Source organism: Amblyomma americanum, chromosome 2 (genome assembly GCF_052857255.1).
Source record: "Amblyomma americanum isolate KBUSLIRL-KWMA chromosome 2, ASM5285725v1, whole genome shotgun sequence".
Taxonomy (NCBI): Eukaryota; Metazoa; Arthropoda; class Arachnida; order Ixodida; family Ixodidae; genus Amblyomma; species Amblyomma americanum.
The window spans coordinates 74960644-74988038 of NC_135498.1; the positions used below are offsets into that span (position 1 = coordinate 74960644).

The 27395-nt window shown below is 49.2% G+C and overlaps 1 protein-coding gene across 1 annotated transcript; it reads right to left on the reverse strand.

Moving 5' to 3' along the window:
* Positions 1-18170: 18170 nt before the first annotated feature.
* LOC144119796 (uncharacterized) lies at positions 18171-26073 on the reverse strand. The gene is made up of 2 exons (XM_077652336.1): positions 25662-26073; positions 18171-18436 (listed from the first exon to the last, which is right to left on the reverse strand). The coding sequence occupies exons 1-2, from the start codon at positions 26026-26028 to the stop codon at positions 18171-18173; spliced, it is 633 nt and encodes a 210-aa protein (XP_077508462.1). The 5' UTR covers positions 26029-26073.
* Positions 26074-27395: the final 1322 nt, after the last annotated feature.

Below are 27395 nucleotides of genomic sequence, written 5' to 3' on the forward strand. Positions count from 1 at the left end.
TGTTCGTCTTCGGTTATGTGTGTTCGTACGATGAAGCCATCGACATTTTGGGTCCTGAGGAGAGCAGTTTGCCATGTATTGCGGCGCACATATTACGCTGCGCGTACTGCTCCTCATAGCACACGCTCCTCTCTGAGAGATAAGGATGGCCTCCACCTCCGGGATGTAGTGTCTGGAGGCACTGCTCTCAGGAAGGAAGGAAACGTAAACCTCCTCACAGGCACTCTACCCGAAAGGTTTAACTTTCCGCGAAGGATGCATGAAAGTGCCTAGAATTGCAGGCAAGATACATCTCTCAAGCACTGATGCGATGTGCTCTTCGCAAAACTTAGCCCCTTAGGAGGAGGATATTGATAGTGGTGAACTATTTTATGGCGCAAGGGCATCTGTCGCCAAAGGGTGCCGTGTCATAAGGTGTTTTCGCATACCATAGCTATATATATAGCACACATGCGTAGCATATATAGCCATAGTTTCTAAAACTAAGGCCGTTTCCCGTGAGTGTACTGTTTCTATAGAGGCCATGTATTCTATCCGGGCTCTATCGGACGAAAAAGAGTGCAAAAGTAGGCCGGGCAAAATCTTACCGGACGGCCAACAAAACAGTAAAATGGGTAGGTCACATGCATGCCAAACTTAAGCGATGAAACAGGCGTCCTAGTTCATCTTTTGTTGTGTTGTTGAATAAAAAATAATAAAACTTTATACCTGTAATAATAATTGTTAACTTCAACCAAAAAGTCATGCGCTCTGCTCCCTGGCCAAATACGGATGCCCATCACAACGAAACCACGTGGCGGAGACGGAGGCCTTGAGAAGTTTTGCTTGAGCAACGTCTGCTCGGCTCTCACGGCCTGCGGCGAGAATGCGTGATGTTTGGAATACGTGATGGACAGAATGCATTCGCAGAAAACATGTACTAGCGAGAGAACACGCAGCACAGACGTACATAATAACCCCTGACGAAATGTAATCGAGATCGTTACGTTTTGTGGCCCGTTATGAATGTTTTTGAGGTTTTAATCTTTCACATATTGCAGGAAATTGCACGAGTTAACTCCGCAAATTTTTGTGCGCCAAATACACTTTGTCTCGCGAACCCTGAACCAGGTTGTAAAAAAGGTTCCTTTTGTGATGAGCAAAAGTCGAATGCTGTGGTTATTGGCTATGTACGATAAGTACGCTGTTCTTCTTATAGCTTGGCAGTGCGCTGTGTCTTTCTAGCGTCTTTTGCCGCCTGTTGTGCGGCCTTGAGCCGGTTGTTTTCTTCTCTATGGGCAATGCTGCCTACCTCTCTGGCGTGTTTCGCTGCCTGTCGTGCCGCCACCTTCAACCGCTTTTCTTCTTCCAAAAGGGCAGCGCGCTCAGCGTCTCTCAGATTTTCCTTGTGGCGTCAGAGCGCTGCAATTGTGCTGCCTTAAGTAGGCAGTCGCAGTCCGTGGGGGCCTTGTCACCTTCGTGAGCAGCCACGTAATCATGGCGTTGTCGGCAGGAGCGAGCAGTCTTTTGCTGTGGCGTACAACTCGCAAAGTGATCGCTTTCCGCAAGACGCTTCCTACCTCTCCTTTCATCAGGCGCCACTGCTCGGCTTAAGTAGCTGTGATGGTGACGGAATCGAAATGCAGAACGATGCGGGAGCGTGCGCGGCCACGACGTGGCGTAGGCCTGACAAGAATGTAGAAGAAGCAGAGCGTTCGAGTGCTGCCCGAGCGAGTATACATCCGCCTGCCAAAGGGGGAAGCGCCATGGGATGACGCCGCAGCACAGTGACACACTTCATCCCAAATATACGAACGCGCATCAAGCTGCTGCCGCCTCGAACGCCGGCGTCGGGCGGTCTTATACGTGCGTGAGTGAGTGGTACCGTGGCGCCATCCTTGGGGACAGCGCGGAAGGCGTTGTTCCGCGCAACGCCCCTCTCACCCTGGTGCGCCCCTTTTAACCTGGAAGTGCCTCCTCAGAAATTTTGTAACTCATGTGGGAAGCACATACCGTGTGTACGCCGGTCCTATGAGGGTTTAGATAGCGGAGAACTGATCTCGTTAAATCTCGTTAGGTGCCCGGTTGATCCAGTTTCGGCTCTCGGATGACAAGAAATCGGTGCCCTGATGTTGGCTCTCTGGTTTGGCTCGACGTCACCGCAAGGTCGCCGACAATGGGAGATAAAAGCATTTGTGCTTAAAATTTCCAGAATGCCTCATGGCATCGCGAAATGGGACGTGGACAGTCGTCGCCTACACCACACATATCTGTTCTCCTCGCTAATGCTAAATGTGTTGCGAACTTGCACGATATATTTTATTCTGAAGCTTGCAAATGCAGCACAGACTACACTGCGCTCGCGGAAACCTGGATTTATTCTAATATAGGGAACAAAAATTTTAAACGACCCATACAAATACATTTACTATCGCTGCGACTGCACGTGCTGCAGTACTACAGCAGAAATTGTTACACCCTATGATCATTTTTTTTTATTCCGTTAAAGAGTAACAAGTTTTCATAGTGATTTTTCTCTGGATTAAAAAGATTATCCCAGAAGTTTGATTTACGAAAAAGCAAAATTTAGACCGTAACATTTTACATTCACCATCAAACTTTTTGAACGAACATCAGAATATGAAGAAAAATATGAAGCCGAATCTGAAGAAGATTGTGATACCGAACTTCTTTGAAACACTCCGAACTTTTCAGTCGAATAAAAAGATATAAGAAGAACAGCATATTTATCGTACATAGCCAATAACCCCAGCATTCGACTTTTGCTCATCACAAAACGAACCTTTTATTACAACTTGGTTCAGGGTTCGCGAGACAAAGTATATTTGGCGCACAGAAAAAAAAGCACCATACATACTGCGGAACTGTATTCACAAAACTACTGCTTGATTTCAGCTTACGGTAATAGTGGAATAGTGGAATAGTGGAATGCCCTGCATAGACACGTAACTAAACGCAAGACCTTTGCAACAACGGCTTAAGGCGACAGCGAGGGCGTTGGTGTTGCAATTTTTCAACAGATCGCCGCGTTCTTACACTGGAAAGTGGTTGCCTTCACTAGAAATTCATCTTTTATCCTAGCGAAAAGATAAAATGTACAAAATGCAGGTATCACCACAGCCGGCTGTTTTCGCAACTACGGCGACATCAAGATAGTTTATTTTGGCCGCAGAGACATGAGGCTAAGTCGGTCAAATCTTGAGGCTAAGACTTGAGGCTAAGCTGGACCACCATTCACATAGAAACGTAGATCACGTATTCATGTCCGGTTTGAATAAAGCGGCGGCAAAGAATGTTCGCACTGAAATCCTGTTTTCTTTGCAATACATGCGGCTTGCATGCCAAACTAACACGAAGATAGCCAGAAAACGTGACTACCATTCCAAGTAAAAATATCACTGTCCCTTCATTCAGGTTTCTACTTGTAATGGTCGTACCCTCCTGGCGAGCGATGACGACACGCCACGGCAAGAGACTGCGCACCTTGAGGACTTCGTACGCCTTTCTGACTACTGCCGCGATCAGGGGGTTTCCTGGACGAACTTCCACGTCGAGGACGCCGTAATGGAACACCCTGTACGTGGTCCAGTACTTTCTTAACTGCAGCTTGCCTGGGTCGGACTCCACGTGCAGCCGCGCTTCTTGAGCCAAGCTGCGACGCGGCAGGAATGAGCATAGGAAAATTATTACCCCAACTTCTTTCAAAGTTACTGGCTATAAGCATGGTTACGCATGTGATCAGAGTGAAAATTGGTTTTTGAGGAAAGCAAATAGTGCAGTAACTGTCTCATGTATCTCGGTGGACACCCGAACTGCACGCGCCGCAAGGAACGGAGTGACAAAAGAAAGGAAGAAAGAGATGCCGTAGTGACGGGCTCCGGAATAATTTCGAGCACCTGGGGTTCTTTAACGTGCACTGACATCGCAAAGCCCACGGGCGCTTTTTGCGTTTCGCCTCCATCGGAACGCCGCTGCTGCGGCCGGCTTCGAACCCGGGAACTTGGGAACTCGGGCTCGGTAGCCGAGTGCTCTAACCACTATAAGCTCCTGCAGCGGAGCTTGTATAATTTTGAGCCGCCATTGCCGCAAGCTTCGTCTTGTGACTTTGTATATCAGCTTAGGTACAGCCTTTGTCAAGAGCTTAGAGCACATGGCGGTTTGCTTCTAAGCCGCGTAGTCGGGCTCTTGTAGCATCTGCGAAAGTCCTAACTTTTAGAGCGGGAAGAACCACAGTTGCTCTCACGTTGGATAGACAAGGACCGCTGGGGATTCATAACGAGCCACACGGCGTGACCCAGAAGCAAACACCGCGAGAAATAAACTTTTGAAAAAGGTGCACACAGTCATATGCTTTGCGATGACGGAGAGCAGCAAGCTACACGTCATGTATAGCTTCCCTGTCAAAACGACCCCCTTAGATTGGTGAACCGATCATGGCCGGTTCGTTGGGTTGACGCGGACAGGCCTCCCGGCATGACTTCTGGCAAATTCACGCGGACACGGCTCCTATAAGCCCTCGTCTTTACTCAAACTAACCTGCGGTATCAATTTCTTACTGATGAGAAATTTATAATATCGCATCTCTAGGTCCTTTCCACAACAGAAATAATGCGTATCTTGTGCTTTTCGCGATGATTTTCTGCCTATACGATGAACTCCAGGCCAAGAACTTACAAAAATTTCTTTATACAGTCTACTGACCGCCAATAGACTTTTGTCTATAAAATATATAAACTCTCCATTAACAAACCCTAGAGAACGGTTTATAGGCAATGCAAATCCTATATACAGTCTATAGACAATCTATAGATTTGTGGACCTGCAATTTCAGTAGACTATCAATAGACAAATACAATATCTATACGAAACTGCAACGCACCCTCGCGCTGTGCATTGCACATCGTCGTCTTCATGAACTTCAATCTGCGGCGCGAACAGATAAGAGGTTAACCTGAGTCTAATTTAGTCGCCAGGCATGGCGACGACCCAAGAAAACAAAACCATGAGCCCGCCAGGCAAAACGCATGCTTTCGCACCTCTTCTCGGTTTTATCATCATCATCATCAGCCTTACTACACCCACTGCAGGGCAAAGGCCTCTCCCATGTCTCTCCAATTAACCCTATCCTTTGCCAGCTGCATCCACCCTTTGCCTGCAAACTTCTTAATCTCATCCGCCCACCTAACCTTCTGCCGCCCCCTGCTACGCTTACTTTCTCTTGGAATCCACTCCGTTACCCTTAAGGACCAGCGGTTATCTTGCCTTCGCATTACATGCCCTGCCCAAGCACATTTCTTTCTCTTGATTTCGACTAGGATGTCATTAACCCCTGTTTGTTCCCTCACCCACTCTGCCCGCTTCCGATCTCTTAACGTTACACCTATCATTTTTCTTTCCATGGCTCGCTGCATTGTCCTTAACTTAAGCTGAACTCTTTTCGTTAGCCTCCACGTTTCTGCCCCGTAGGTGAGTACCGGTAAGATTATGCTGTTGTACACTTTCCTCTTGAGAGAAATTGGTAAACTGCCACGCATGATCTGCGAGAATTTGCGATATGCGCTCCACCCCATTCTTATCCTTCTAGTTATCTCCCTCTCATGATCCGGATCAGCTGTCACTACCGGCCCTAAGTAGGCGTATTCCGTCACAATTTCTAGGCTCTCGCTGCCAATTGTGAACTGTTGTTCCCTTGCTAGGCTGTTGAACATTACCTTGGTTTTCTGCATGTTAATTTTTAGACCCATCTTTCTGCTCTGCCTGTGTAACTCATTGATCATGATTTGCAGTTCACCTCCTGAGTGACAGCAAGGCAATGCCATCAGCAAATCGCAGATTATTTAGGTATTCTCCATTTATTCTTATTCCCAACTGTTCCCAATTCAGGCCTCGAAATGCCTCCTGTAAACATGCGGTAACAGCATTGGCGAGATCGTGTCTCCTTGCCTGACGCCCTTCCTTATTGGAATTTTATTGCTGACTTTATGGAGGACTATAGTAGCTGTGCAGTTGCTATATATATCTTCCAGTATTTTGACATAAGGCTCTTCTACCCCCTTATTACCCAATGCCTGTATGACAGCTGAGGTTTCCACTGAGTCGAATGCTTTCTCGTAATCAATGAAAGCTATATATAGAGGTTGGCTATATTCTGCGCATTTCTCTATCACCTGATTGATAGTGTGAATATGATCTATTGTGGAATATCCTTTACGAAACCCTGCCTGATCATTTGGTTGATTAAAGTCTAACGTTGCCCTGACTCTATTAGCGATTACCTTAGTAAATACTTTGTAGGCAACGGATAGTAAGCTGATCTGCCTGTAATTTTTCAAGTCCTTGGAGTCTCCCTTCTTATGAATTAAGATAATGTTTGCATTCTTCCAAGCTTCTGGTACATTCGAGGTCATAAGGCATTGCGTATACAGGGTTGCTAGTTTTTCTAGCACGATGTCCCCTCCATCCTTCAACAGATCTGCTGTTACCTGATCTTCCCCAGCTGCTTTTCCCTTTTCATTGCTTCTAAGGCTTTCTTTACTTCATCTTTCGTTACTGGTGGGATGACGCATTGCTGTGCACTGCTGTCTTTCTCATTAACGCTCTGATTACATTGGCTACTGTACAGGTCTGTGTAGAACTGTTCGGCTACGTTAACTATCTTATCCATATTGCTAATGACATTGCCCTGCTTGTCTCCTAATGCATACATCTGGTTTTTACCTATGCCTAGTTTCTTCTTCACTTTTTTTAGGCTACCTCCGTTCTTTATAGCATGCTCGATTCTCTCCATATTAAACTTCCTTATGTCGGCTACCTTGTGCTTATTTATTAACTTTGATAGCTCCGTTAGTTCTATTCTACCGGTAAGGTTAGATGCCCTCATGTTTTGGCGCTTCTTAATCAGATCTTTCGTCACCTGAGATAGCTTCCCGGTATCTTTTCGAACTGTCCTACCGCCTACTTCTACTGCGCACTCCATAATTATTGATGTCAGATTATCGTGCATTGAATGAACATCAAGATCATCTTCCTCAGTTAAAGGCGAATATCTGTTTTGCAGCGCTATCCTAAACTCCTGTGCTTTCCCTCTTACGGCTAACTCGCTAATGGTCTTCTTCTTCGCTAGCTTCTTCCGTTCCCTCTTCAAGTCTAAGCTAATTCTAGACCTTACCATTCTGTGGTCGCTACAACGCACCTTTCCGAGGACGGCCACATCCTGAATGATGCCAGGTTTAGCGCATAGTATGAAGTCGGGCAGAAACGTGGAGGCTAACGAAAAGAGTTCAGCTTAAGTTAAGGACAACGCAGCGAGCCATGGAAAGAAAAATGATAGGTGTAACGTTAAGAGATCGGAAGCGGGCAGAGTGGGTGAGGGAACAAACACGGGTTAATGACATCCTAGTCGAAATCAAGAGAAAGAAATGGGCTTGGGCAGGGCATGTAATGCGAAGGCAAGATAACCGCTGGTCTTTATGGGTAACGGAGTGGGTTCCAAGAGAAAGTAAGCGTAGCAGGGGGCGGCAGAAGGTTAGATGGGCGGATGAGATTAAGAAGTTTGCAGGCAAAGGGTGGATGCAGCTGGCAAAGGATAGGGTTAATTGGAGAGACATGGGAGAGGCCTTTGCCCTGCAGTGGGTGTAGTAGGGCTGATGATGATGATGATGATGATGATGATGAAGTCGATTTCATTTTTAATCTCACCATTGGGGCTCTTCCAGGTCCACTTCCTGTTTTCTCGTTTGCGGAAGAAGGTATTCATGATCCGTAAATTATTTCTTTCCGCGAATTCGACTAATAACTCTCCCCTGCTATTTCTAGAGCCTGTCCCATACTCACGTACCGCGTGGTCGTCAGCCTGCTTCTTGCCCACCTTCGCATTGAAGTCGCCCATCAGTACAGTGTACTGCGATTTTACTTTATTCATTGCCGATTCTACGTCCTCATAGAAACTTTCAACGGTCTGGTCATCATGGCTGGATGTGGGTGCGTAGGCATGCACCACTTTCAGCTTGTACCTCCTATTCAGCCTAATTACTATAGCTGCTACCCTCTCGTTAATACTGTAGAGCTCCTCTACGTTGCCAGCTATATCCGTATTAATGAGGAATCCCACACCTAGTTCTCGTCTATCCTCTAACCCGCGATAGCACAGTATGTGTCCGTCCTTTAGTACTGTATACGCCTCACCTGTCCTCCTAACTTCGCTAAGCCCTATCAGATCCCATTTAATTCCCGCTAGTTCCTCAAACAGCACTGCTGGCTAGCCTCACTAGCTAAGTTCTAGCGTTATGCGTTGCCAGGTTCTGATTCCAATGGCGGCTTGTCCGGAGCCAGAGATTCTTAGCACCCTCCGCTGCGTCACAGGTCTGACCGCCGCCGTGGTCAGTTGCTCTGCAGCCGCTGGGGACTGAGGGCCGAGGGTTAATTGGTTTGATCATAGAAGGTTGTGGCCAAGTACTACACCAGGGTGGCCAAATCCTGCTCTGGTGAGAGAGTGCGTTGTCGGTTCTGGTCACCGAGATCAGGCCGCACTCCAGGCCTGGTTATGCAATTCCATCGACACGCGGATTTTTTTTTAAAACCCGGTGGAGAATTGCGCGGCGCCAGGATTTGAACCCCGGTCCTCTTGCACGCGAGGCGGATGTTCTACCTCTACGCCATCGCTGCAGTCTGCTCGGTTTAACTGCTCGGTTAAACTGCTCGCTGCTCGGTTTAACTAGGTTAAAACCTAGACCGAGAATGAGCGCCTCGCCATCGTGTTTCCACTGCGGAAAGTCGACGTCTACCTTGACGGAACGCAGCTCCTGGGGCAGACAGACCACAGTGCGCTCAGTTGGCTGATGCGGCTCTGCGAGCCTGCGGGTCGGCTGGCGGGCTGGGTTCTCCTGATACAGCATTACGACTTTTCGATGCAGTATCGAAAGGGGAGCACGACCGTGGTAGCTGACGCGCTATCCCGTGCCTCACTCGCCAGCGGCGCCCTGACGCCGGCAAGCAGAGGGTGCGAAACAGCGGACGAGCCGCCGGGCGGCAAGAAGGGGGAGCCCGCAAACGGACCACCTCATTCCGCTAACCAGGCAAGCAGCGCTTCGCAAAGCGGGCGAGAGGCAAAGCTCCTCGTGAGCACCTCGGAGACGCCGACGCGAGCGGAAATTTTGGCTGTAAACCTGAGTGGGGACGAGACCAGGCTCACCTCTGGGATGAGTGGAATCGTTTTCAACCGGAAAGAGCGGCTGCAAGCCCAGAAAAAGGACTCCTTTTGTCGCGAGATGAGCGACGGTCTCAGAGAGACGGAGCGCCGTGACGCTACTGGTATTGTAGCGGGCGCAGGGGGGCAAAAGCCAGCGTGTGTTACGGCGAGCCGGGGAGATTCATATTTGCTGGACCATGACGGGCTCGTGCTGAAGTACATAGCCACCGATGATGAGTCCATTGACCCGTTCAAGGTGGTCATCCCCAAAAGTATGAGAGGCACACTGTTGCGATTCTCTCATGACGAACCACTAGCCTGTCACCTGAGTGGCTCCAAAGTTTTTGCAAAACTGAGTCAATCGGTGACGTGGCCCGGCATGAAGCGCGAAATTTTCCGCTATTGGCGTTCCTGCCATGTCTGTCAAGCGGTGAAGTCACGGGGTGGCAAGCCGCCCGTGGAATGATGAAACCAGTTGACAGTGGGCGCCCGTTGCAGATGGCCACCTGCGATTTGATGGGCCTTTTCCCCAGGTGCAAGCAGGGGTTAATTTACCTGATGGTAGTCGCTGACCATTTTTCCAAATGGGTCGAGTTTTACCCGCTTCGGAAAATGTCAGCATGAGCAGTGCTCGATAGACTCCAGGGAGTGTTTTGTCGGGTCGGCTTTGTGGAAAGACTGATCACGGAAAACGCGTCCTATTTCACCGCTCGGGTGTTCGGTAACACGAGCCGTTCCCTCGGAATCGAGCACTACACCACTTCACCCTACCATCACCAGTCCAACTTGGCCGAGCGAATCAACCGAACGCTCAAGCCAACTGGCGGCCTTTGCAGAGTGTCAAAAGGATTGGGCAGACCATTTGAGTGAATTTGCGCTCGCCATTCGAACAGCTCAGAATCGCTCAACTGGTTTCCCTCTTGCCTTCCTCAATTTCGAGACGGAGCTGGCGAATCCGATGTCAAACGCCGTGCAGAGCCAGCTCGGGGATGAGCAGATGCGGGCAGACTGCTCTGCTTAAGCGTCGACGCTTTGGGACCGGCTTGGTCGGGCTCTCAACAGAGCAATGCAGAGTTTGGCGGTAGCCAGAGCCCAACAGAAGGCTCAGTACGACCGCAAGCACCGCAGCCTGACTTTTCAGGCGGGTGATCTTGTTCTGAAGCGCAACCACGTACTTCGCTTGCTCCAATGTGGCTTGGTCCGTACCGAGTGGTCAGAGTCTGGTCGCCGCTCGCGTACCAGCTGGAGGATCCCCTTACGGGAAAAACAAGCCGTGCCCACATCGCAGACCTGCAGGCCTACGCGTCACGGTCTGACGAGCTTGCGTCAGTACCCATTGGTATCGCAGGCAAGCGCAAAGACACAAGTGGTGCTGCGGAACGCAAGCGTACCGCGCACCGGTACAATCTCAGGCGACGGTCACCGATGTGATTGATGCCGGACGGCGGACTCTTCCGCAGCCGAAGGCAGGCAGCCTCAGCTAGCTGGCGAGATTTCTCGTCGGGCCCCACACAGGTGAAGCACGGTGTGTTCCTTTTTTGTTTGCCGCATGCTCAGTTCCAGCCTTGTGCATTTATTTATTCATTTGTTTGTTCGTTTTAGTCAGTTCCTTGCCTCTTTCGTTTCCTGTTTGTCCGTTGTTTGTTCAAACGTTCCGAGATGTACACATGTAATATGCGTTGGCGTTGGCGTACAGTTTTTTTAACCAGACTTGTACATATGTAAGCTTCAGCCCACCCGTGCTTGCGCTTATCTGCTTGAAGCGCAGATTGTGCCTTCTTTTGTACAGCGCGCCTATTCTTCCTTCCCGTTCATCCTTGGAGCGGCTTGCTCGTTCAGCAGCCCGTGTCTCGCGGCTTTTGTGCGGCCTGTGTTGAGGGAAGTTGGGGTTGTGCGGAACGTGAAAAGTTCGTCCTTTGACCCCTGCCGCGGTGTCTTGGGACGCTGCTGACGAGCGGGTCGTTGTCGCCGATCGATGTGTGCTTCTGTGCTACTGTGTGCTACTGCGTGTGCGTGGGGACGAGAAGGACCCCTTGCTGTTGCCGTGTTTGCACCTCAAGACGCCGCGTAACGCCCGCGTCTGTTTCAGCCGGTGCGCGGTTAGCGCCCTGCCGCGGCCCAGTCGTCATCAGCGGAAGGAAGATCACCGTCGGCCGTCGGTCCTTCTACAGGTCCAAGTTGAATGAAGTCTGCGAGCGGTGAGTCGCCGACAAGCCCAATGGGCCGCCCACCGAACTTTGCTGCCGCCCACCTGTCAGATAGTTGTACAGTTCTATTCACATCGCCTCGTGTGCAGTGCATGTAATCTGCATGTTGTTAGTTGTTGTTTCCGTGAAGCGTATGCAAGTGTTGTTTGTTTCCTTTCCTTGGTTGTGAGTCTTTTTGGAGTTTATGGCTGGAACTGGAATTTAGCTAGTTTTATTGTACGTGGATTGATTTTTTATTTTGCCGCACGCTTTCTCCGATGGGTAGGAGGGCATTTAAGGAGAGGAGGATGTGGGAATCCGGGCTTCCCGCCGTTGCCTTTGCGCGGCTGTCGTCGGCATCCCGCGTTGTTCGCCTCTTTCCCTTTCTCCCGCCTCAGGCGACGGAGAGCCGACCAGGTGACTAATCACTGTCATTCGGCCGCAGCTCCGCCCCGGCTTCCCAAGGTCCTGCCCATTGGTGCCTTTTGAGGGAATTCGGGATCCGCTTGGACGGCCGCCCGCCGCGCGACCGTCCGTGAGGAGCCCAGAGAGACTCCTCCGAGACAGCGTAAGGTGCGTGCGCTACTGTTCGTCCGGGCCGGTCTTTGCCGTTCGGACCACCGCATACTCGAGCTCGCCAGCACGGGTCCTCGACCCGCAGCGGCTCGAGCCTGTCCAGGGGTCCAGCGACCTCCGACAGGCGCACCTTGCGCTTGCGTTGACTGCCCACTCTCTCGCAAACGGCCCAACGGCCGACACGAGAGAGATCACAGCGCTGCCGCGGTGAGAAATCTCCTTCAACGGCATGCTAGCGGCGCGCATTACTCTTGTCGCTCAGTGCGCGCCCCCGGGACGGGGTGACTGTTGAGTTTGTGTATCGCTGGAGGACGGCGTGAATAAGCGTCTCCTTCGTGAACTTGGAGGCCTGTGTCTTTGCTGCGAGTCGCTCTCCTCTCTGCAGAGGTTAAGTGCGCCGCAGCGGTGCCCCAGGGTGCGTGTGGTGACGGCTGATCGGGGCCCATGGCTCGCGCGAAGCCCGAACACGCGGTGATTAGTGGCCTGTGCCGACTGAGAAACCCTCAAACCCTACCGCTTTTTTTTGCGAGCACTTTCCAGCTAGCCAGCGCCTCTTCTATTGACTTAAATCCCACTGTCATCACTCGCTTCGGTAAGGAACCACTTCGGACGTTTGTGTTGGTTTCCAAGCCACATTGCAACCCATGATGTGACGCAACTTCGAGAAGTAGTTCACGTCGTAACGCGGAATACTGGCGTGACTAGCGAACGCGTCTTCATAAAGCGTCACCTCACGACAAAACGGACAACGTAAAACTGTGCTTCATGCATTTCCCGGTGTAAGTCGCTAGCTCTGCAATGCTCTCTTTCTCTCAGACCCTATACTCGGGCCACGCCGTGACCCGGGCGAAACAGGAGCAACAGGAGTAGCAGGAGCGAAGGTTAACCAATTGGATAGGTTCAAAGAGGGTTATAGCAGAGCACGGAGTTTTTTTTTTTCGTCCTCGTTGTAGAGGATAGGAAATGGCTTCGTTTGAGCTTTTTACCGTTTTCATCCGACTAATTTAGAAATAGAAGCCTTCGACAAATACGAGCCGTTTAGCCAGGTGCTTAACCTCGACATTTAATCGACCGCTAACGCTGGTTGAGGCCTTCTAGTTAATGTAAGACTCGCTCAGATCACCGCTCAGATGGTGCTCACATCGTTTACATCCTTACCGGCATTAAAGGAAAAAAAAAAAGGAGCGGCACAATAGATCTCACACTTCCGACACTTAAGGATCTTGCGCTGACAAATTTTTTTTTTCTTTCGGAACCCAGAAAAGAACGTTCGTTTAAGAGGACCTCTTGCTGGGTTAGTTGGTGGAACAATGGGTAAAAAATGCGAAAACAGTGCTAATTTTGACACAAACCACACATAAAGACGGAGAGGATGGGCGCTGACCTTTCCCAGGAAAGAACTTTTCGTTTTCGGTTGAATGTTGCTCACGCATGGCCGAACAGTATGAAACAAGTGAAACAAGTGTGCACATCAGGCCATTAGCTGTATGGTTTTATTGTTCTTCTTTTTTAACTGCGGTAAGTAAAATTAGGTGGTGTTTCTCACGTGCAAAATATAGCCGGAACACGGTTTTCAAAACAATTTTCAGCAATTGCAAAAATATTTTGGGGCTGTGTTCTAAAAGGATCTAGTACCAATTTTTTATTTCGGATCTATTAGGCCGTCTGACACGCGTCTGTTTTATTCGGCTGTCAGCACTGCTTCAAGCGTCCGTGGGAAGGGACCGGACGATTTGCTAATTGGCGACCATGCCTCACCATTGGCTGCCTATCGACATTGCATAAAGCTTGATGCTTTCGTCTGATGCTGTCGTCACTCTAACGTTACTCCAAATGAAATGAAAAATGGAGACTGATTTCAAATTAATTGTTGTATAATTCTGCAAATGGTTACATTTGCAAACAAAATTTGTCTTAACCGTGACAGCCTATTTGGCTGATTAGCAAAGTATGTATAATTTGTAACCTTTTGTGGATCTGTTCATGGAGGGCCACTCAACGCTCAGGTTAGCGACACATCGTTGTTCTTTCTATTTTTCTAAATTACATGTATATTTCACTTAGCTATTATCAGCTTACGATAAATTTTCATGCCAATGTAGACCTGTCCCCTTTTACGCCCTCGATGCAAACAAACAGCATTCTTCACATTATCGCTCCTGCTACGTCCACGGCATAACTGTGCTAGAGCACGGCATTGTTGCTACGGCGTAGAACTAGGCGCAGCGGTTGCAGGGGTGAGTGCCTTTGTTCTCGAGGCATGCTCCACACAGGCGAGACCTTGATGTGGGCAAGAGAATACATCTCGGTGATATGTTGTGCCTGGGGTTTAGCATCCCATAGCTGTGCATGAGAGGCGCCGTAGTGGTGACTACGGCGCCATTCTGCGTTCATTAACGCGATATAAGGATCCATAGCGCACACAATTGAAGGGACACAACACGAGCGCTAAACTTCCACTGAATGAACTTTATTTGGCGCTGACAGCCTTATAAAGACCACGTAAGGTACAGGTATAACTTACTAACAATGATTATCTTGTCAAAGTCATGATGTGTGAAGGGACGAGATTAAAATAGAACAATAAAAACCACCAATCAGTGAGCAAGTTTCACACTATCGCCCACTCCTTGAATCTAAGAAAGCTATGTCTTTCCTTGATAATAACACCGAAGGTTCACTGATACAATTTTCCAATCCCTCTTTTTTCATTGCTACAGCTTCAATAATTTCCCTTGTTTTCTGTTCGCTATTTTTTTCCTAATACTCCCTCAATTGTGTGCACTATGGATCCTCATGTTGACTACCCACTATCCCGAACCCTCACCCTTCTAAGTTACATTAACGCGAGTTGTATATGATACAGCCTTTGGCAGAAGTGTAGAGACAAAGGGGTTTACTTCTGTGCCTTACAGTGGGGCTCTTGTTGCATCGGCGGACGCCATAACGTTCGGGAGGACGAGGGCTCGAGTTCTTCGTCTCACATTCTGCAGATTTGAAAAGATGACGGTGTACAACTCGCCGCACAGTATGGCCCAGAAGCAGACCCCTTGAGTTATAAGCTTTAGTCAGAGACTACGCATTTTTCTACATAAGCTTTGCAGTGGGACCGAAGACGTCGACACAATAACGGACTGTGTGCTGTAATGCGTGTTTTATAGGGCCCACTTCCTTCGTTCACGCTGAAAGATTGAGTTTACAAGATACCCTGTAAATTCACCCACATTTAAGGACATGTCACGGATATAAAGTATCAAGAACATGCTTGTAAACGCCAACAATTTACTTCAGCAGGCTGTCTCAAATTGGCCAAAGTCATGTGCCCACTTCCACAAGGAACATTCAAAAGTTTGTACTCGCATGCTACATTTTCAGGAAGGATGATTTGCGTGCAAAAGTATGGTTTAATTCAGTGCTCACAAAAACCAATCAAGGTGCAAAAACTGAGGAAGAAATGCGCTTTAGCCAAGAAGAAAGAACCCTGCTCATATTGCGTTAGTAATTCGCAAGCTACTACCCTGTCATCGCGTAGGTTACTACTCCCATTTATTAGCGAATTTTCTTTTTCCTCCTGTGTTTCCGGTATATACCATTTTTCGCATAATTAGTTGTACACACCTCAAAGCACACACTTCAGCTTAATGCTCGTAACGACGTGCTTGAGAACATCCCTTTAGAATTTTCTTTTCATAGTTCCTTGCGGCGACTGAAGAAATAAGCTGCGAAAAACATATTGGAAAACCGCTTGCTCCACAGCAGTCTTATTTCTTAGGCAATGTAAACTTCTTGTGTCCCTTGGGAATGCATGAAAACCGGCTACCTCGAATTACCACGTGAAGAAATTTGCCTCTAACTATTAGTTGCACCCATGAGTGAGCCGTCAAGGTGTTTGCATGCTTACAATAGCTGCAGACTCACTTTTTTTTCTCTGTTCTGGTATCGCCTCAATAACTCTGAGCACACAAGTATGTAGTGCGCGTAGTCATGCAAATACGCTTTAACGGGAGTCCGGTCAAGGGTAAGCAAAACTACTATGTCCATGCAAGCTGCATGCCATCCTTATCGAGCTTTGTTTTATAACATCCTAGAAGAGCAAACAGAGTGCATGCATAATAAAAAAAATGGCGTAGGTCTAAAAAACAATGAGTTTTTAATCTGGGTCGCATAAATCGCGTTTAAAACGTCGCTAAGCGAAATCCGCTGTCCGCAAAACGGCAGACTTTTCTATAATGCGGAGTGGATACTGTGCACTCGACGAGAGTGGTATATTGGGTGAGCTGGAACCGGTTTAACTCTACGTGGCGCAAAGAGAAAGCAGCTGGCGAAAGCATAAAGGCACAACGGGACACAGCCCCCTGCTTCAGGTAACCATGGTTGCGCTATACTCTGCATGTGGCACGGCATCTCTTAAGCGCAGGAAAACTGCAACGTGATAAATCAGCCAAAATTAATTCAGGTGTACGATAATCATCGGGCGGGGTGCGCGAAAGGTGACTGAACGCAGGGAGATGGACAGGACAGCAGTTGCATTGCAATCTTTGCGTGCCGTAGGAACACTCCGCAGTTTAATCTAGTTCCCAATTACGCCGGCTCGCGTGGTTTCTTATCCTGCCCCTATAAATCAAAGGCGTCCCGCCAGGGTAGACCCAGTAGCTGGATTCCAGTCCACTGGTCAAGGAATCTAATCTTCAAAAGCGCGCACAAATTTTGGCGCACATATCAAGTTAACTCTGGACTCACGCGTTAAAAATGACTGCGGGTAGATTTACGGTCCCCCGCAGAATACGAAAAGCTTTAACTAATAGGTAATCAAGGATTGCAATCAACCTGGTTTCATTAGGCGCTGGCTGTTGCACAGCGGGATCATTTAATCCGTATCCCTAAAGTTCTTAAGGAAACAACCAGGCGATTCGGGCTAGCTGTATCTCGTTTCTGGAGATAATTAAAGAAATGAAGACGACTGCGAGCGAAACCGGACCACGACAACGGCTTTCGGTTGTTACATTTATTTTGTACTTTGCTCGTTGCGCTGAACACCTCAAGAAACGAACGACTCATTTGCCGGTATCTCCATTGTACGGCCCTATATATACAACTGCATGCGCGCGTTGGCATATATAATCCCACAAAAGGATTTCTTTTCTCCCTTTTCATACATCCTTACCTGCAATGTGGTATCGTGAAAAATTCTTGCGGACGTATTGGTGAGAAAGTAAAGGCGGCACAGGTGCTCACATTGAACTGTTACATTCCATATATAATATGGCTTTGAAGGCCATCCGCTTTGTATGTCTACTGGATTCAATAAGCGGCATTTTTATAGCAATTTCTCTCAGTGATGTTACCCAGAAATCAGGGCAGCATTGCGAATAGTCGTGTACTTTTCCGCCAAACTTACATTGCTCCGTTACCTACATATAAAATATAATGCAGCTCTATATCTGGTGGTACTGCTGCTCGTCTGACGCAGCAGTAACGGCCAAATTGCGCGCACAACGTTTTTGACAACGGTATCTCAAAAAATTGCGTAGTACTCAATACAAGCCTGGTTCTTTCCTAAGTACCATAGTGGGTAACTTGGGGAGCCAGGCACACGCGAAACGAGAGCGAAAAAGGGAAAAAGAGATTCTTCAGCTTCCAGATACTATAGTAATCGCTGACAAATACTACTCCTTTGAGCCAGACAAAGCGTATACTAGGAAGAAGAGCATAAATTGCGCATAGCTCAGTTGGTTTTCACACAAACAATCGGATGAGTTAGAAGGCCTGCGGCGATAACTGATGGCCCCCCAGAAGCAAAGCGTTAACGATTGATGAGTGCACGCCGCCGCTCATTAGTGGTGCTCTGAAGCCTGGGTCCACTAATTTGGAGCCGAGCAAGGTCATGCAAATTTTGAAGAGGATAGCTGGCGCTCTAGGAGCGCCCTATTTTTGGTTTGGTTTATAGGGGTTTAACGTCCCAAAGCAACTCAGGCTATGAGAGACGCCCTAGTGAAGGGCTCCGGAAATTTCGACCACCTGGGGTTCTTTAACGTGCACTGACATCGCACAGTACACGGGCCTCTAGAATTTCGCCTCCATCGAAGTTCGACCGCCGCGGCCGGAATCGAACCCGCGTCTTTCGGGCTAGCAGCCGAGCGCCGTAACCACTGAGCCACCGCCGCGGCTACGGAGCGCCTTATGTGACGCACATGTTAAGGCATGGCGCTTATGGTCACATTTTACGCAATAGACAGCAGCACAGTCACTTGCTTGTTAGCAATGCTGATGCCATAGGAAGTCCTTCCCGAGCTGTTGCCAGCCTTGGCTAGCATTTTCTGCACCACGGGGTGGCTGTCGTCCAGGAACGTGTCGTTGGTCCTCACGTAGAATGGCATAAACACGTAGTCACAGACGCCATCCAGGCTGATCTGGTCGTAGTCACGCTGTATGGTGGTCATCACGCAGAAGATGGGGTACTTCCCCATGGGCCGCTGAGCCGGCACTCCTGCAGATGGAACGTGAATGAGGAGCACGAAAACATCTTATATCACGCAGCACGGTGGACCCTCAAATAGGCAAGTGGGTGGCGCAGTGGCACACTACAGTCAATCAATAAATCAATAAATGAAAAATCAATCTTTATTTAATGCGCCAAGGAACAGACAATTGTTATCAGGACTGGAACACGCGGTAGACTCATGCGAATGAACAGTATAAAACAAAATGCACCGAGAAACAAATTTGATTTTGAAGATTATCAACGCAAATTCAAAAGAGATGGCAACACTAAGTCGAGCAAACTTATAACCAACCTCACAATCGCGCGGATCGCGTTCGTTGTATTCGATATCCATTATTAGTGGACTTCCCGCACTCTAAACGCGAATACACCTATATCGCAGTAAAAATGGGGTAAAATGTCCTCTAGCGCACACACCTTTACAAAGGAGTGTGCAGTTTACTCCATTTTTACTCCTTTATGTTTAGAGTGCAGAGCACTGCCAAAAATACTGAGCGAGACAAAAGCGGCGCTTATTTCATAAAAAGAGTCCATTATCCACGTTCAAAGCAGTTCCTGTTAGGACGCTTTCTTAGATCTCTAGCATGCTCATGTCCTCTTCGGCTAGACCGTTGGTGTCCACAAGAGGCTAATCGTGGTTAAAGTGCTCGCAGTAACTTGCGGTACGCCGATCTCCTTCTCCCATATACTCGACATACTTGTAGCGATGCGCCGCGGCACGTGGCAGGTGCGAAAAAGGCGGAGAGCTAATTGAGCAAACGACGTGAAGAAAACTTCATCGTGGAGAAACTACTTCCTTTCTGCGCGCACCTTCACAAGCCACCGCCATTGCTTGATTAACGCTCGTGGGCAGTAGTTTCGTTTCAACCCTGTCCGCGTTTCAAGCACGCCATGTTTCTCCACATTCAGGCGCTTTGCCCAGAGGGCACAGACGCAAGTACTGATTGACATTGTAATCCGCGCATTTGCGCAGGCACAATGGTTAGACGCCGTTTTGACTGCCACTTTTTTGGATCCATTTTTCAGGTCGCTGCGTTCCTTTTTCTTGGTTTGAGGGGGGGGGGGGGGGATGTTGTAAGAAGGCTTGAGAGGCATAGCTTGTTCTTTGAGTTAGGGGAAAGCGCAAGGCTTTCGGCTTGGCTCCAGTGGCAAGTTTAAGGCTTCTCCCTGTTCGCTCCGAGTGGTTTGGCCACGTCAGTTAGTTTTATCTGAGTTCTATTGCCTTTGCCCTGATGCATATTTTGACAGCGTTCGTAATAAGAAATCGTTCGTTACAGCTGCGGCCGTTATAAATGTGCTACAAACCAATATAAAATCAGATACTACAAGAGAATTCACAAATACGACAGCACGACAAAGTCGCAGCATCATAAAGAGAAAAAGTAACACAACGGTGGATAGCAGAAACACCACAGAACCTGACAGATAGCAGTCAACTGAGTGCAACCGTGAGTCGCAGTAAATACCAGCAAACAATAAGCGCGCACTATAAAATACTCAATCAGGAAGGACTACGACAAGAAAATAAAAATAAATGTCAAAAGAAGAAGGCAATCGGTTTTTGAGCAGAGGCACAAGGGTGGTAAATTTTAATCTGTTTGCAAAATGGGAGCAGGACACCCTAAAAGACGTCAAGCCCGGATTAATGGGTGCTATATATGTTTTGAAGCCATTGTAACCTAGAATGCATACATGTAATCACGGCGACGAACAGAGGGGATGGTGTGCTGTAATCGATTTGGCGAAAACACGTAGGGTGGGCACCAGGGCGTCACAGTTAGCAGTGGCCATTAAGAAATTTGTGCAGCAGGACAATGTCACTTCGTGCTTGCAAGAGCTTAATATTTAATAACAACAATAATGCATATTTACTGGTCCTTACTGAATACAATCTAGCTGCGACAGCTGGTGTAGAATCATACATTACGAATTGGGGTTTGCACTAGCTCTTTACGATAGAAAACTATAGGTTTTTGCAAGTTGGTGGCTGCCATGTTGCTCGGTGGACTTGCTGCTGGCAGAGCTATTTGGGCGTCCCCTTATTACAGAGATTTAGCATTGCGCGAACCGCGGCCGGTGCAGCGAGCCACTGCTACGCGCCGCCAGAGCGCAGGCGCTATTGGTCCCGACGGAGCAGGCATGCGCGCAGCTGGCAGGCACGTGGCGCTATCTGGTGTCCTAAGAGCGACCTGTGAATGCGAATTGGCCCCTCGCGGAAGCATATCGCGGTAGCAGCCGTGGATCGCGCTATTCTAAATCTTTCTATTCTTCTTTAGTTCGCTTTGCGCACCTATCACAGGTGTTGGCGGCAGGTAGAGCGCAGTACAAAATTCTGCTCACCGAGCAGCTTGTAATGCCCAAGTTGGAGGCGTCTATGAACATTGAAGCTGGAAGGAATACTTAATTCCCATGAAGAGTACTTGAGCAAAATACTATAAAAAAGTGCAGCATAAGCAGTGAACACACGCCTTCAAACACTCAATCCATGGTCATAACAAGTGAGCATGCCTGATTGAGGTAGATGGTAATTTATGGCAGCAAGAAAAATAACTAAACAGGAAAAGACGACCACGTCAAACAATGCCATTGAATACGTACGCCATTAAAGGATGAATTGCACCAGAAACTCTCAACCACGAACGATGCTACTTCAAAACATCACCGACCAATTATTTTTAAACTTCAATTAAACCGCTTTTATTCTGATTCATGTAGTTCATCCTAATGCGGCGTTAGCGGTATGATTCAAGGCAATAATAATTACCAAAAATTGGAGGGGGCCCTTAAGCTTTGCCTGAAGGGAATGACATTACAGCGCAGTGGGTACAATCTGAACGACCCTTAAGCCCGACGACTTTTCGACGAACGGAGACGCCTCCGCTTGACGCCCCAACCCGACCGCGAGAACGATCCCCTAGTCCGACCTCCCTCACACAGCGTTTTTCTGACGGTGACCAAGCTTCGGCTGAAATCTCGATCATCGTTGATGGCCGCCGCGTGACTGCTCTCGTAGATACCGGCGCCGATTTCTCCGTCATGAGTCGTGGTCTGACGCTTGTCCTGAGGAAAGTACTGACACCTTGGCCTGGAACACACATCCGGACAGCTGGAGGCCATCTGGTGACACCGCTTGGCGTCTGCACCGCTAGAATGGAAATTCGTGGTGTCACCTTCACTGCCTGCTTCGCTGTGTTGGCTCAATGCTCGAAGGACCTCATCCTCGGGTTAGATTTTCTTCGGGAACACGTTGCGATAATCAACCTCCGCGAACTTGTGACGTTCTCACCTCATTGTGCTATAGCCGACAGCAGCGAGCCCGACAGGCCTGTTTTTCGCGTGTTTGATGACAATGTCACGCTACCACCACGCTCCAGTTTGTTTATTACAGTGGAATGCTCCAACCCACGCACTCCTCACGGGGTTGCGGAAGGTAACCTGTCCTTACTGCTGAGTCAACAAGTCTGCGTTGCGCGGGGTGTTACTTCCCTCCGCGGACTGCGAACGCAGCTTTTTGTTACGAACTTTAGCGCCAAATACCGCCACTTGCCGCAAGCAACCGCCATAGCCTATTTCGATGAAATTAGTGACTCAGTCTCCCACTGCGCCTGCTCCCTCAACGATACCCATGCATCGACGTCTGACGCCCCCATTATGACTGACGTGAACCCCGACCTAACCGCCTATCAGAAACACCACCTCCACATGATCCTCGACTCTTTTCGTGACTGCTTTGCGACCACTTCTAAAGTTCGACAAACATCGGTCGCTAAACACCGCATTGTAGTGGATGAAGGCGAGAGGCCTATACAACACCACCACTATCGTGTGTCTGCGAAAGAACGGGAGGTGATTCGGAGGCAGGTTGACGAAATGCTCCGCGACGAGGTTATCCAGCCGTCAACAAGCCCGTGGGCTTCGCCCGTTGTGCTGGTCGCCAAGAAGAATGGCACTCTCCGATTCTGCGTCGACTATCGTCGCCTCAACGAGATTACTAAAAAGGACGTTTATCCGTTGCCCCGAATTGATGACTCGTTCGATCGCCTGCGTCATGCCCGATACTTTTCCTCTCTTGATCTACGCAGTGGGTACTGGCAGATCGAAGTCGATGAACGTGACCGTGAAAAGACCGCGTTCATAACGCCTGACGGTTTGTACGAGTTCAAGGTGCTCCCCTTTGGCCTGTGTACCGCTCCTGCCACCTTTCAAAGAATGATGGACACTGTCCTGGTTGGCCTCAAATGGCAGTCGTGTCTCGTCTATCTTGATGATGTGGTTATTTTCGCTGCGACCTACGAAGAACATCTCAAACGCTTGAGTGCAGTATTGACGGCCATCCGATCAGCCGGTCTATCTCTAAAACCCGAAAAATGCCACTTCGCGTACCAACGGCTTAAGTTTTTGGGCCATGTTGTGACACCTGAGGGTGTCAGCCCCGACCCCGACAAGACGGCTGCTGTGGCTGCGTTCCCGACTCCCACTGATAAGCGAGCTGTGCGCCGGTTTCTTGGCCTCTGCGCATATTACCGGCGCTTCGTGCAAGACTTCTCCAGGCTGGCTGAGCCTCTCACACGGCTGACAAAAGACGATCAGCCTTTCGTCTGGGCACAGGAACAGCAGGACGCCTTCGAAAAACTCCGCAAACGCCTACAAACAACGCCCATTCTTGCCCATTTTGACGAGGAGGCGGATACAGAACTTCACACCGATGCCAGCAACATTGGCCTCGGTGCAGTCCTCGTCCAGTGGCAAGATAGTGTTGAGCGTGTGATTGCTTACGGCAGCCGCACGCTGTCTCGGTCCGAGGCCAATTACTCAACCACTGAAAAGGAGTGCCTAGCTGTTGTGTGGGCGATAACGACGTTCCGGCCCTACTTGTATGGTCGCCCGTTTCGGGTCGTGAGTGACCACCACTCACTGTGCTGGCTCGCGAATCTTAAAGACCCCTCGGGCCGGCTAGCTCGTTGGAGCCTTCGCTTGCAAGAATTTGATGTAACAGTTGTCTACAAGTCGGGCAACAAACACAGCGATGCAGACTGCTTGTCCCGTGCTCCTATCCCGTCCAGCTCTGATGACCTCGAAGATGACCCCCTCTTTATTGGTACTCTGACCACGTCCGACCTCGCTCAACACCAGAGGGACGACACGGAATTGCGGCCACTCATCGATTATCTTGAGGGTACCGCCTCGTTACCGCCTCGTCTATTCGCGCGTGGCTTGTCGTCGTTTTGCTTGCGAGATGGCGTCCTCTACAAACGAAATTACGCCCCGACGGACTTTGGTTACCCTCTCGTGGTTCCAACGGCGCTCCGCACTGACGTTTTGCAGGCATGCCACGACGAGCTTCCTTCCGGCCACCTCGGGTTTTCTCGAACGATGGCACGAGTTCGTCACCGTTATTACTGGCCCAGGCTTTCTGCGACTGTCAAGCGTTGTGTACGTACTTGCCGCGAGTGTCAACGTCGGAAGAAACCACCTTTCAAGCCGGCTGGCTTGCTCCAACCCATTGCTCCGCCGAGAATTCCTTTCCACCAAGTCGGCATGGACTTACTGGGCCCATTTCCCACGTCATCATTGGGTAACCGGTATATTGTGGTTGCCACCGACTACCTCACCCGGTATTGTGAGACGAAAGCCCTTCCCCGCGCCACTGCTGCTGAAATTGCTGACTTTTTCATCATCAGCATAGTCCTCCGCAATGGCGCCCCTTATGTTGTTTTAACTGACCGAGGCACAGCGTTCACGTCCACGCTTACTCAGGAAGTTATGCGGCTCAGTGGCACAAGTCATCGTAAGACCTCAGCTTACCATCCTCAAACCAACGGCCTAACCGAGCGCCTCAATAAGACTATCGCTGATATGATTTCTATGTACGTCGACGACGACCCTAAGAACTGGGACAAAATCCTTCCGTACGTCACGTTTGCCTACAATACTGCCCTTCAAGAGACGACGGGGTTCACGCCATTTCGTTTGGTACACGGTCGTGAAGTCGTGACTATGTTGGACACGATGTTGTTGCCCGATATTGCCCGCCCATCCGTTGCCGACGCTGATGCATTCGTTCGCCATGCGGAGGCTGCCCGCCGGCTGGCTCGGCAACGAACCTGCGTGCGGCAAGAAGTCGATGCTCACCGCTATAACCTCCGTCACCGCGAAGTCATTTTCCAGCCTGGCGATCAAGTGTGGGTTTGGAGCCCCATCCGTCTGCGCGGTCGCTCCGAGAAGCTTTTGCGCCGTTACTTCGGCCCCTACGAGGTACTCCGCCAACTCAGCGACGTTACGTATGAGGTGCGCCCGCAAGGGAGTGTTCGTTCTTCCAGACGCCCGCCGACATCCGAAATTGTGCACGTCGCAAGACTCAAGCCATACCATGCCCGCTAGGACAACTCTCACCACGTTCGGTGCCTGGGATTCTGTTAACACCAACACGTGGCTCCCCCTCACTGTCAGGCATCGAGTCGATGCCTTTCCAGAGGGGAGGGCTAATGCCGCACTTAGTTTAACCATCACGCTACCGGCTCCCCCGTGCGGTCTGTCTTCGACCTTTGTCTTCTTCTTCTTCTTCTTCTTCTCCTCATTGTCGCGCGCCGGACTTCGTTCTCTTCTGCTCGGGGCTAGGCCCTGCCGGCTACGCTCTGCGCAGTGTGCTCACCAGGTACTGTTCTGCCAGGGATTGAACGTCCTACCGGCGTCCGTGACAATATTAACGCTAGTAGTATGCTAATCTTATTTCATCATAATCATCATCAGCCGACCATGACCACTGCTGGGCAACGGCCTCTCCCATGTCTCTCCAATTAAACCTGTCTTTTGGCATCTGCGCCCACCATATGCCCAAAAACTTCTTATCTCATCCGCCCACCTAACCTTCTGCCTCCCCTTGCTACGCTTGTCTTCTCTTGGAATCCACTCCGTTACCCTTAAGGGCCAGCAGTTATCTTGCCTTCGCATTACACGCCCTGCCCAAGCACTTTCTTCCTCTTGATTTCGACTAAGATGTTATCAACCCGCGACTGTTCCCTCACCTACTCTGCCTGCTTCCGGTCTCTTAACGGTACATCTATCATTTTTCTTTCCTTAGCAGCGCCGTAGTTTGTCTTGTACCTAACTGTCTATTACTTGCGAGCATACAGAGTACCTCGAAAGGTACATCCCTCTAAAAGCATTAATGAGAATCAATTGCCTCCAAGAGGCGCTTGATTAAACTTACCAGTTGTGGTAGTACTTGTTGTGGTGGACGTGGTGGTAGTGGTTGTCGTCGTCGTTGTGGTGGTGGTTGTGGTAGTTGTAGTTGTGGTAGTGGTTGTTGTAGTTGTGGTAGTGGTGGTTGTAGTGGAGGTTGTCGTCGTGGTAGTAGTGGTAGTAGTGGTTGTGGTTGTAGTGGTTGTCGTAGTTGTGGTTGTGGTTGTAGTGGTTGTGGTAGTTGTGGTGGTTGTGGTAGTTGTAGTGGTTGTAGTGGTTGTGGTCGTCGTAGTGGTGGTTGTCGTAGTGGCGCTAGTAGAGCTTCGTGTTGAAAGCCTGGTAGTAGGCGGCGCCGTATTTTGTCTTGTGGACGTCACTGTTGTTGAAGGGGCCATTGTAGTTGTGGTGGTTGTAGTGGCAGTGGTACTGGCAGTAGTTGTTGATGGCGCCCCTACAGAGAAACATTTAAAGGAAAATCAGACATCTGACGCGGCAAATCTGGGAGAGCACATGAATTTATCCTCATTGAATACTTTGATCATTTAGCTCTAATGAATGTCTTTTTTTTCTCTTAGCCGAGGCTTCATACTCGCAACAATCTTTCTGTAGAGTGAAAGTGGGTGTAGTTCAGTGGGTGGATAGTGGGTGGCGCTTGTGAGGAGAGCGGTTGGCGAGGGGCAGCCTCTAGCTACGACGTTGGGTTGGGAACGCGCCGGTGGGTGCTTCTGGAGGGCAGCTGGCTTTGCCACTGGATATTTGGCATCGATTTAGCCGCCCCTTTTTCGTTCCACTGCTGCGCGGGCTTCTAGCGGGTGGAGGCCTTGTGGACGGGGAAGGAACGTGAGATGGTGGTGGGTGGCAAGTCTGGAGGGCGGCATTGAACGATTGGGTGGTGAATAGCGCCTTTCGCAAGTGAAGGTGGGCAGAGATGGTGTGGGGAGGTTGCTGCTTCTTCTGGAGGGTGGTGGTTCACACTCCAAGGCTAGAGACAAATTTCGGCTTGGGCAGAGAAAAAAGAAATAAAAATGAAGTCACACTACCAGCACCGCCTAGGGAAAAACGGGCTGATATAGACGGAGATAAATTAGAGTGGGCATTAAAAAAGCTATGAGAATAATATTACCATGCCCACACCCCCTACGATACAACAGGCTTGACGTATTTTCTTGATTTTGACAATGGCATTAATTACGCAGTAATGAATGCATATCAAACGCATGAGACTTCTTGTTTGCTGCCTGCAAATAGATAAGCTTAGCAGGCATTTCATTTTAAATTGAAAATTCGACTCAGATTCCCCAAATATCACTTCATTACCTGTACCCACAAGCCACGAGGTGAGTTTTCAGCCTGAACCTTGCATTATTCCTGAAATATTGACTGGCACTCTTCGCATGAGGATAACACTGTTGTTTGTATTTGAATGAACACCTGCTGTGACAGTGTTTTAAAACAAAGTATCAGTGAAAGAATTAATTTTATCGCAGCCATTGCGCAGACTCTGAAATAGGTGCATTCAGCTAAATTCTGATGCGGAAATTTCACACCGCGTTTTCATATCTGAAGCAGCGGGCATTGAAAGAAAAAAAAAGGAAAATACGCCAACCTCATTCATTTCATAAAATTTAGCTTTACCTGACCTTAAAACGCACAAAGAACGCATGACAACACGTATGAGCGATAATAGATAGACTGTCACGAACTACACGAAGCATTGCCAATGCCGGCAGTAAAAAAACTCAATTCGCAAAGCATGCTGAAC

Coding starts and splice junctions, on each gene's coding strand:
- LOC144119796 (XM_077652336.1), bottom strand. CDS start 26,028: ATGGCCCCTTCAACAACAGTGACGTCCACAAGACAAAATACGGCGCCG. Junction 18,437..25,661: donor AACAAGTACTACCACAACTG/GTAAGTTTAATC, acceptor TTCCATCTGCAG/GAGTGCCGGCTCAGCGGCCC.